The following is an 11,522-nucleotide window of genomic DNA, read 5'->3' as shown; positions in this document are numbered from 1 at the left end:
TAGTAGTAGATGAGCTTATTTGACACTTTTTCCTATTTATTTTAAAAAATGTACACTTATTACTTGGTAACAAAGAGAGAATACAATCTGGTGGGATAAAATCTCAATTTTGAGGGCCAGAGTCAATTGCTCTAGCTAAATTGTGAGCTAGCTAGTTCGCTGTTCTTTGAATGTAAACACAAATCGCATAATCAAACGTGGCTAAAAGGCTCGAACATGAGTGTATGATAGTGATGCTCAAAGGGGATCTATTGACGATGGAACTTTTTAACTCGTTAATCAAATTTTGACAATCTGATTTTATTTTAATGCTTCTAGTTTCACGATTTTTTAGTTATGTAAGAGTAATCAATTGTAATTTATTTAGTATAAGGTTTTTATTGGTGTATGTATTGGATTTTTTATTTAAAAATTAAATTTATAAAATGAAATAAAAAAATTAAAAAAAGAGAATGAAAATTGAAAAACTAATTAAAAAAATAGAGAATTAAAGTCAATGATCCCCTAATGTTTGCTTTTCTAAGGCCTTGGCAATATCTAAGTTATATTTCTATAGATTAGGGAGAAAACATGACGATTAATAATTGAACCAAATTAATTGAATTTCGTAAATTCAATTGGTTAATTTGATTTTTAACCAAATTGTGCTACAAACTGAGCTTATCGAGTTAATCAAAATAGCAGACACTACTTGAATCCCGGGTCCCAAACATATTTATCTAGATTTTTATTTTAAACAATATAATTTTCTCATATATTCAATTTTTCATTTTTGTAGTATCATGAAAATAATCACTCACAATTAAAATGTTAAAAAAATATGTATCGCCACAAACATATATTCCATCCTAGTGCTTTCCTGGAAGAACCTTGGCAAAAGTAGGAAGAGCTTGACTCAACAGCCATCCACAGAATGGTGATATTTCAAGCCCCCATCCATCAACTGTAGAAAGCACTTAAAGGTGGCCTCTCTTTGGCAATCGCATCTGCACCATTAAATGGAAGTGATGAGTTGTTTTGTAAGTAAAAGATCAGAGTTGGCAGGATTATATATAGTGTTTGACTCCAAGCTAGGTCTGACCTTTGACTTTGTGCTTCTCCATCCTGTAGAATTTTTATCTGGAGTGTATGAGAAATTCTCAATGGTACTAGGATCAGCCTTCACACATGTTGGACTTTGATATGGAGTGTGAGAGAAATTCTCAATGGAACTAGGGCCAGTTTTTTCACATGTGGTAGAGCCAGGACATGGGGACAAATCCTAAAATGCTCATAAAGAATAATGTAATGTTAGTAAAGGGGCAACATGTGAGACAGTACAAGGATCTATATCTCACAAATCCACTACAAAATGTGGAAAATGGGTCATTTATAAGTGATCAACCATGCTTCTTTGTATGCAGTTGTGCATACATAAAATATATATAGGCAGAAGTGTCAAATAAGTTCATCTACTACTGCGAAGTGCTCAATTCCTACCACGAATTAAATTAAGTGTCAAATAGGCTCATCTACCAGTTAAATTTGTTCGATTGACTTTTTTTGCAAGTTGCCTATTAAATTATTAAAAAATAATAAAAAATAAAAATAAAAATGAATCCAGCGCGGACAGCCGGTGGCTGCGTATTTCACAAACAGCCGTGGCTGTCCGATGAGGACAGCCGGACAGACACGACTGTCAAACATGAGGTCCAGATCGGCTATGCGGCCGGACAGCCGGTGGCTGAAATTCTTTTTTTTTTTATTTTATTTTTTTAAATAATTGAATAGGCAACCTGTTAGCAACCTGCAAAAAAAAACTAATCGAACAAATTTAGCTGGTAGATGAGCCTATTAGACACTTAATTTAGTTTGTGGTGGGAATTGAGCACTTCGCAGTAGTAGATGAGCCTATTTGACACTTCTGCCTAAAATATATTATGTTGGAATCTTGTGTTAGTTCTGTATCAGAGATTATTTAAGCTTTACAGCAATCCTAAAGTGATAGTAGGCCGGGGACAAGACTAGATAAGGAGCTTACCGTTGTTGATGTTTCAGCTGCCTTTATCAAGAGGGAATCAGAATAAAATAGTATCTGCACACATAAATGAATATACAAAGGTTGTTGGTTACTAGAAAAGGTAATCACAGATGAAGCCAAACGTCCCTATGTTTAAGGATTGATGACACAAATAGGGCTTACAATACCTTGTTCAGAAATTGGACATTTGATGCATCAGCAGCCATGACCTGTAATCCAAGACAATTGTTGGGGTTGGCACAGAAGGGGCAGAAGACAGTTTTGAATACACATCCATCATCTTTACACCAAATCCCCTGAGCAGGAATACTACTTTCGCGGGTTATATTGTAGATTCGCTGATTAATTGATTCCATATCAGATACCAAAATAGGAATGCTTGATGTTCTCAGATCAGGATCCGATTTCCTCTTCCAAAGTGATTTTAGGTGAACCTTTGTTGATGAAGTCATTGAGCACTTAACTATTAAATTGTTCTCAGGAATCCCCAATGCACTGCTGCAACTAGAGCAAAAAATCTGTAGTCTCTTGTCCATAGCAAGGCTAGACTTCGAATATGATTTATCACAATGATTCCGGGTTTGTGACCTAGGAGATTTGGACCCATTCTCATCTGACAGTCTAAACATGGAATCACATTCAATACCCCAGTTTTCACCTTTGGTCTTCCTTAAGGAGGATGGAGAGCAATCATCAATAGGTGTGCTGGCAACTGCAGAATCAAGTTTCTCTCCCTCAAGATGGCTAACCGATGATAAATCCAAGTGTTTTCTCCTTTTCTCTGCACGGGAATTCACACTAAAACTTACAGATGATTCTACATCGGGAATTATTCCATTACCTACTGCACAAAAATTTCTTTCAGGTGTAACCTCCAAGCATTTTGATTCAGGATCCAGCTTCACGTCTGATATGGACATGTTATCACATGTCAAGTTATTTAAATCCTGAACAGATGCTTGAATAATTGTTGAATTGGAATATTCCTTGGAGAAAGATTCGGGGGAAGTTGAATGAATAGTGCCACTAACACCCGGAGTTTCCATTACGAAGGTTGATTGAGGGTCACCAGTGCATGCTGCTCCGTATGCTTCTCCTGAGCACCTACTAACATATTAATTGCCATTACAAAATAACACGAGAGCTCATAATCTAAGACAATGAACATAGAGCAGCAGTTTATCGGTTTCTGCAAACTGAATGGAAGAATGGAATATCAAATAATGATAAGTAGGCAATCATTTGCAACTGGGTAACAAATTTGTTGGCAAATGAATATTCATCACATCATAGTATATTAAAAGGACCAAGATAACTACCTGGAGCCATTTGGAGATTCACATTCCAGATCAATATAACTTTTGCTGTCCTTTGAGTTCTTTTCATTTGGAGAAACGAAACCCTGAATATCAGCACTCACTTGGTTGTTGGGTAAGTCACATCTTGTGAACATCTTTGAAATTTTGAATAGGCCAGAAGATTTTTGAATTCTGTTGGCATCATTTTCTTCTGTTTTTTCCCCTGGCAGAGTTGAAATATTCACTTTCTGATTGGTTTTCCTGGATATTCTGCTCTTATTTGCAGAAGGCATATCCTCAAGATTAACAACAGAATTTTGCGAGGCATCATCTGGCTTCCCAATACGGTCCTGATTAAGTGCAGAAAGAGCAACTACAATTATACTTTGCAGTTGACCAACTGCTAAAAGAAAAAAAAAAAAAAAAAAAAAATGTCAATTAAGTACCTTGATGTCTCTGAAAAAGGATTTTAATCCATCCAATGAATCATCAAAGCAGTCATATTGTTTAATTGAGTTCCGCAACCACTTTGAAATGTATGCTCTATTCCTCACCTGACAGAAGCGCTCATCTGCACGTAAAACAGAACCTCAAAACATCTTTAAGGGAAAAAAAAATTGTATAATTAGCCTAATCTTGCTATACAAGCCTTTGTCAAAATTTTCTTCCTTGGAAAAAATAAATGTACATCATATAAGTACCTAAAAAAATAATGGCTCCATAGTCAAATTTATGTCGAATGCACCGACCTACATGGAAAGAAGGCAAGTATAAGGATCAAACACAACAAAATTGATAATGACAAAAGATGATAATTAGTAATACACACTATCTCCATTGGAATATTCAGGAGTGTGCATGCAAGGATAAAAATCCCAAAGAAAACAAGAAGAAAAAAATTGAGTCAATTGCATAATCCTGCCATATATTTCAAGATAATGGCCTTCCAAAAAGCTGAATTATGAGATATCACACATTTACTGTTTAAATTTATAAATTATATTCTCCTCAAGTTAATTCCTTAAAGTGGAGGCATAATGCAAGCTTATTGGCCATATGTTTGTACCTGGAGTGCTTAATTCAGTGTTTAAATTGACACTTGAAGAGCAACCATTCTATCAATACTGAGCTTCCATTGAATTTGAATGTAAATAGTAACTTAACACACGTACGAATGAAGCAAAGATAATTAAGCGTGAAAGTGGAAAAATGGAGAAAATGCAGTTGCAGAGAGTTCTTTTGTATGAATGTTGGACCAGCCATAATTGTGATTATAATAAATGTCAAAAACTCAATTTGTCAAAAATTGAGTTCCCCCCTCAATCACAACTCTCACATTTCTTCTCCTGTCCTCTTTATCTTTTTATTGTTTTTTTTTTTCAATTTTCCTTCTATATTTTGTTCCACCAATGTTTTAAATATAATTAAAGCCACCTGCTCTACCTCAACAGACATGACAGCCTCAGATAATATTTCATGCTGCAAATAGAAACTGTACACAAAGTATATGGCATACTATCTTAGCATTAGATCTCAATTTGGAAGTAACATGAAAATAGAGACAAAACACTTCATATAACAATTTATGATGAAAAATAATTTTTTTAAAATATTAAATCAGAATCCAGTGAGGTATACACCTGTAGCCTGATTAACAGCTCGGAATGCTTGTTGACAGTACCACTCGCTCCCACTAAGAAGGCTTTTGGACAACTTATATGTATCATTGAATTTCTTCTTAAGTGAAACTTGAATATCATTTCTGATTATCAATTGGCCAGAATGCAAGATATTATGCACAAGCAAAATAAATTAGAAGAAAAATATAAATGAAGATGTAGGATTTCTCACATGTTTGGAAAGGGAATGCCAACAACTATCTGAAATAATAGTTAAGTAGCCCATGAGTTGATTGAAACTCTTCTAACTAAATAAACATCAGAACCAATAATTACACTTCTGAAAGGAATACTATTATCATGTTAATGAAAGTCCTTTACTGTGATCTCAATTGTGAAACCAAGTGAAAGTATGGCCTATCAAGCACACAAATCCACTATCAAATTCATTCTTCATTAGAACTCAACAAGTAAAATTATTTACATTGTTCAAGAAAAAGAGAAAAAGGATACGACCACTCTAGCCATCTCATCAGAGAAATCAATGCCTTCAGAAACCTGCAGTAACCAAGTTAGATTACAGAATATGCATTAATTTTTGAAGTTTGGATACCATCAAAGATAAAACAAAATCAAGTGGCAAGAGCTGCATTCCCTTTCTTATTCTGTTAAGAAATATTATGAAGTTGTGGTCCAATGGGTAGTAAATATATACCACCCACCAGTAACAGGGCATCATGAGTTGGAGATTACAATAGCCTAGGTGCCTAGTATTTATCGGCAATGTGAGTCTCAACACTTCACAACATCTGCCAATTCTGGGACATGACTATTCAACTAACACAATAACTCTTGTACTTCTACCATGAGTAAAATAAGAGAATGTTAATAGCACTTTGTTTTCCAGCAGATGCAAATATGAGAATAAAGAAGACACTTTGGCATGACTTGAACAGAGTATGCCAAATAATGAATTCCCACATCAGTTATGGTAAGTATTATAACTTCCAGCTGGAATTTTTGTCCAATACAATGCTATTGAGCTCAAAAGTGGGAATCATAATAAACCATACTTGTGACTTAAAACATAATCTGATTTATCCATAAAGATCATAACAGGAATCAGCACTTAAACACAAGGTAGAAAAGAGTCCTAGGAAGAAAAGCTCCTGTCGAATACCTTTCCTCTGCAGACAGCAAGAAAAGCAGCTTCTTTCTTATTATCTTCAGAAGATCCTGATAAATTCTTCTCAGATTTCCTGCCCTTCCTTCTTCCCAAGACTGGTTTACGTCCCTGGTGAATGGATGCATAGTAACCCTTCAAAACAGATTCAAATTCTTCCTGGCTTCCTCTTGGCTCTAAATAAAACAAAGCCAGCCAAGAAAGAATTATTGGTATTGGTAAACATAATCAAGCTAAATCAGTTTTCTTCCACACATCCACAAATGCATAGTGTACATAGTTTTTAGTCAATTTGATCCCTTCACATTTAAGTAAACAAAGTACCGATAGTCAAACAATAAATATAAGCAAATCTTACCAACAAAAAGGGGTTTCTTAGCATTAAGTAGATCCCATTGGCCTGTTGTTTGCCAGCGACTACTTAGTTTCTCCATCAGTTTATAGCTAGGAAAGAATATAAGACAGCCACCTGGAACAACCTTGCATATTTCTTCTAAAGATTTACCAAGTGAATCCTTCACAAAGAAAGGATGGCAATGAAGAGGGGGTGAAAGACTTAACTCATTATGGTCAAATGTTAGTGTAAATGGCTAGCAGTACCTGGAAAGCATATGAATCTGCTGTTTTATAACTTGCATTCAGTGGATAATTTGTAGGACCCCTTGAGATTACAGCTGCCCATAACTGAAGTTCACATCTATCAAGTCAGCACTAAAATTATATAATAAATATAGCAAAATAGCAGATGCCCATGATACCTGTGATTCAGTGTCTATAACATGTGGAGCTTCCAGTGAAGTACTAAAAGGAACACCAAGTTCAGATGAAAAGGAGTTCATCGGTGACAAAGTCCTGTAAGGGCAACCTTTGGTAAACTAAATGACCTTTTAAGATAGATTTGCAGAGATTTTGAGCACAAAAGTAACTATGAAGTAGCAAAATATGATGCATAAAAAAGCTCTAACTTAGCATAAGCTCCAGAAAATGAAACAACAAAATGAAGTATAGTGTGACAAATTCCTAGGAAAAAATCTATCCACAGGTACTTACATAAATCATTATATGCTAATACTTTAGAACTGCATAGGACTATATGAGAGTTTCCTTCAAATAATTGAACCCAAACAAATCTGAAATTTTTTTAATGAGGAAATATTAAAGTATCACCACAAAGATTCCAGTTAGGCATTATGTATGTATACCCTGATGTTAGGATAACAGATAGAGAACGATCAGCAATTTCTCTGAAGACAACAGCGGGATTCAAGCACCATAAGCTAAATGTAAGTGTCCAGTCATTAACAGCGGTTCCTGCAGTTGCATAATGTGATAAGAGTCAAGAAAAGATGAGAAATATCAATTATAGACTGAACTACAGTAAAAAAGACATAGTTCTGCATTATTTCCTCTGCAAAGAGCTCAAAGGTCTGTATTATACTCTATATATAACTAGTTACTTTAAAATAATTTCTAACATATTGTGATACTCTTAAATTAAATTTAAGAGTACACCTGCCCATTACCCCATCCATTCACCAGAGGTTGTAAGGATGCTCTGCATTCCAGATGGATAATAATTAACAATAACCAAGTGGCATCTCTTTCTATTTAACTTCTAACCACATACCAGCAACTCTTTTGACATGACGCCGTAATGCTAGCTGATAATCACATACATGAATCCCATTCTCTGAGAAGAAGTAATTAAGTGAAGAGAACAACCCTGTGCAGCAGAAACAGTCGTTAAAAAGTCACAAATTTCAGTTGATAGCCAAACCCAGCATTACTTATATCTGTGACAAGATGTGATACCTTCCAGAACTGTTGCTGCCATGCCACTCAAATGAGCTACATCTGGCTCTGCATCAGAAGCAACTCTAATTGCCTGAAGGAAAGGTAACAATGACAGTAATGATGGTGAGTTGGTGACAACAAAAGCAAAGAAATTAACACCAATGCCTGAACATGTAATATTTGGTGATGTTTATTATGTTCTTTAGAGAGACAACCTTTGTAGCACACTCTTTTAATATAGGGAAGCACTGTCTTGACACATTGGCTTCTTGTAACTCCTTTAAAGCTTTGTCACCAGTCCAACTGAAAATCACTTGACCAAACAACTGAGGTAAATTAACATGGAAAAGGGCATAGCAACAATCAACCAAAGCATCTATTCAGGGGAATAATGTATTGAGAGTTGGGATGAACAAACAAAAGTTGCTCACTATTCCCTACATAAACAATATTGACAGTCACAGAAGCTTTAGAAGACACCAAAAGGAGGGATTGGGGGTGGGGGTGGGTGCAGAGAAGCAATTATCAGCATAGAGAACAGGAAGCACAATGCTTGTATTGCAAAAGAATAACTCACCATGAAAAGTAGTGTTGAAAGTCATGCCTTTCTAGACTGTCTTTCCTTCTATCAATCCATTTTATGATTTCCTAGAAAAAATTGAAAATAATTGTTGAGAGCTTGTGAAGGGTTTGGATTCAAATAGCAGGGAATCCAGGGATGAAATTCATTCCAATCAATTACCTCCACCATTTCTATCAAGGGTTCGTAAGTCATTGCATCACTATCTTTAAGTTGCTCCAGCTCAGTCAACAATTCTTCCAAAAATGAAATCAGTAAATCAAAGTTAAATATACAAGAAAGCACTCATCAAATTTAGAGGCAAGAACTGCACACAAATAAAAATCAAGGAAAGTGAGTCCACACTCACGAAGCAAGACAAGTTCTTCAACATCCATACTACCAGCATCTCGGGAGATATCTTCTATATTGCTGCACATAGCAAGACCAATTAAAGTAAAAGAAATTGCTAAGGGTACTCATCAAAGCAATGCATGAACATTTGGTATCACTCAAAGACACCCTCTTAGGTAAAATGTTTTGCACAAAATGTTCCATATCTAATCAACCCCCCCAAGCATTATACCAAACATTGCAATAAACATTTGAATTTGTGAGTTAGTGTGGATCTGACACAAGACTTTGTATCTTGTAAATGCAACAGGGACAGATACATTTATTTACTCAATGCATTTTCTCCATAAACAACTTGGTGCAATATAACACCAGGTAAACCTCTAAAAAACAATACATACTGGGCTTCATCAAGAATAATAATGGCCCCATTGATATCCACATCCATTGCTTTCCGAACAACTGGGTTAATGATATAGTTGTATGGGCAAAAAACTAGGTCTGCATCATCAGCCATGGACATTGCTGCAAAGTACGAACATCCTGAGAAACAAAATGCAGACTATTGGTAAAAAAATTTAAGTACTAAACTATAAAAGAAGAAAGAGGTACGAGCATAACCCCTGACAACTTGTCCAACTTTGACAAGATCTTCAATATCATGAGCCTCGTGGCAACCTCCTTTCTGAAGAGATGGATGGGCTTTGACCTTATGAGCATTTCTGTCAGGAAACAAAGACACTTATGTGCTCATGTTTTCATCTATAGGAGAATGGTAAAGTAGCAATACAGATATGGACAACTGACTTACTTGAACTCACAGCAACCTGCTTCTTTATTCTTTAATAACAACTTGCTGGGATTTTCAACCATACATGTAAGCAAACAAAAGAGAACAAAAAAAAAAACTATAAAAAGAAAAAGGGGGAAAAAAGGGAAGAAAGGAAATTACCATTTTTCATCAATATTGTCCATCCCGCGCAAATTCATGTTTGTACAATAATGTCTTCGTGATGCCTGAAAAAAAAAAAAAAAAAAAAAAAAAAAAAAAAAAAAAAAAAAGTGAATGCTTGTACATTAGACATGTCAACTGTCAAGTATCAACAGCAACTCTAGAGAAGATGGTGCATTATAAGGTGCTGCAATGTTGAAGTTGATGCTGTGATTATACAACACTTAAAAGTGGGTATTGAAAGCATTATTGTTTTCAACATTAATGAACCTACCAGCACACCCATAGGGACCCGGTAAGATGTCTTTCTATACTCTCTGATCACTTGAGAAATTTGTGAATGGGTCCTCCTGATTGCATAGAAACAGGAAGATGAATTAATTTTAATTGCAATAATACCTAACCAAAAAGATAGCTGACATGCATTCATTTAGCAACTCTAGGATTCAAGCAATATAGAGTGCATATATTTTGGGCATTCTACCAATGCAAAATTTTGGTGCTTCTTCGTTCAAAAAGGCATCAATAAAGATAATCCAAAAGAGTTAAATCTTACGTAGCATAAAAAATAGTGGGCGTCAACTTCTTCTGGTTCTTTCCAGCTGTTGTGACAGATGGTGCTGGTTCTGGGTTTCCTGAACAGAAATAACAGCCGGATAACATTGCCATTCATAGAATGAGAAAGCAGAAAATTGCAATTCGAAATGTTGATCATAAAACAAAAAAGACACTACCTGAGGGTTGTGTTTCCGGAATAAAGCCACCACCGTGACCAATGGGATCAGCAAGGGCCTCCGGGTCGGGCTTTGAGCAAGTGGGATTGGAATGACGGCTCTTGGACTTGAAGTTCTGTTGCCAAGCAAGGGCGGAGCAGAGAAGAGAAAGCGACTTTCCGGTACCGGTCGGAGACTCAAGCAGCGCGTGAGATCGACCCTCCCGCTGCGCTCGATCGAGAGTCGCAATAACCCTATTCATAAACGCCAGCTGCGTGCCGTACGGCTGGTAGGGAAACTCCACCAGAATGCCGCCGATGTGCACCACAGTTTTGGTGGTAGTATTGTTAGGATTTTTCGTCGCCGACGGCGGCGGCGGCGGCTGCGGCTTTTGGTTCTTCATCTCAGAATTGAATGTGACGTCAGTCGTGGTATTCTGGTTTTCGGAGAAGATTGAAGCGGTGGTAGAGCTTTAGCCAAAGTTTAGAATTTTAGCGGGAAATTTTTGAAACTCGTAGCCTCCCTTTTTCATTATAGCGCGGATTTCTTACAGTGTACGCTGCAACCTGCAAACTGTAAACTTGGAAAGCATCGGACTCGAATCGGCCTACTAATTCAATAGTTATTACGTGGACCGAAACCACAGTAGAAAAACGAAATCATTTTCACGCGACGCGTTACCATATATATTAATTTATTCTATAATATAATATAGATTATATTTCTCTAAAAAAATTATTATGTTTCTAAATTATCTTTGTTTGAAGCTTTAATTTGATGGAGATGTCAATGATAGAAAGAATTGCAAATATTGATGCAGAATGACGGAAAAAATTGTTTGATTGATACTGATGATGAAAAGAATCGAGGAAGGAATCGTAGATGTAGGGAGAGAACGCAGGGAATAATAAAGGTTAAAATTGAAAAAAAAATATATTCGTGAGGATTCAAGAATAAGTTAATACCAAGGATGCAAGAAGGATCTAGTAATAGCTATTACCTTATTTGAGGTAATAAGTTATTCCTGGTA

At 36.0% G+C, this 11,522-nt stretch overlaps 1 protein-coding gene across 1 annotated transcript; it reads right to left on the bottom strand.

The window, feature by feature from the left end:
* Positions 1 to 705: 705 nt before the first annotated feature.
* LOC109181694 (Fanconi anemia group J protein homolog) lies at positions 706 to 11,084 on the bottom strand. The gene is made up of 29 exons (XM_019331578.1): positions 11,044 to 11,084; positions 10,514 to 10,928; positions 10,336 to 10,414; positions 10,054 to 10,129; positions 9,780 to 9,844; positions 9,639 to 9,683; positions 9,449 to 9,549; positions 9,229 to 9,370; positions 8,844 to 8,905; positions 8,657 to 8,730; positions 8,492 to 8,562; positions 8,130 to 8,217; positions 7,933 to 8,005; positions 7,748 to 7,843; positions 7,323 to 7,431; positions 6,879 to 6,972; positions 6,721 to 6,804; positions 6,479 to 6,635; positions 6,118 to 6,296; positions 5,451 to 5,495; positions 5,170 to 5,198; positions 4,959 to 5,080; positions 4,020 to 4,067; positions 3,765 to 3,889; positions 3,340 to 3,668; positions 2,188 to 3,127; positions 2,021 to 2,074; positions 1,082 to 1,261; positions 706 to 986 (listed from the first exon to the last, which is right to left on the bottom strand). Exons 2-29 carry the CDS (start codon positions 10,893 to 10,895, stop codon positions 957 to 959), a joined length of 3,879 nt encoding a protein of 1,292 aa, XP_019187123.1. The 5' UTR covers positions 10,896 to 10,928; positions 11,044 to 11,084; the 3' UTR covers positions 706 to 956.
* Between the last annotated feature and the right edge of the window lie 438 nt (positions 11,085 to 11,522).

The sequence above is a fragment of the Ipomoea nil genome, unplaced genomic scaffold (genome assembly GCF_001879475.1).
Source record: "Ipomoea nil cultivar Tokyo-kokei standard unplaced genomic scaffold, Asagao_1.1 scaffold1043, whole genome shotgun sequence".
Taxonomy (NCBI): domain Eukaryota; kingdom Viridiplantae; phylum Streptophyta; class Magnoliopsida; order Solanales; family Convolvulaceae; genus Ipomoea; species Ipomoea nil.
Note: the sequence above shows the minus strand (reverse complement) of the source record. Positions and strands in the feature narration are given on the sequence as shown.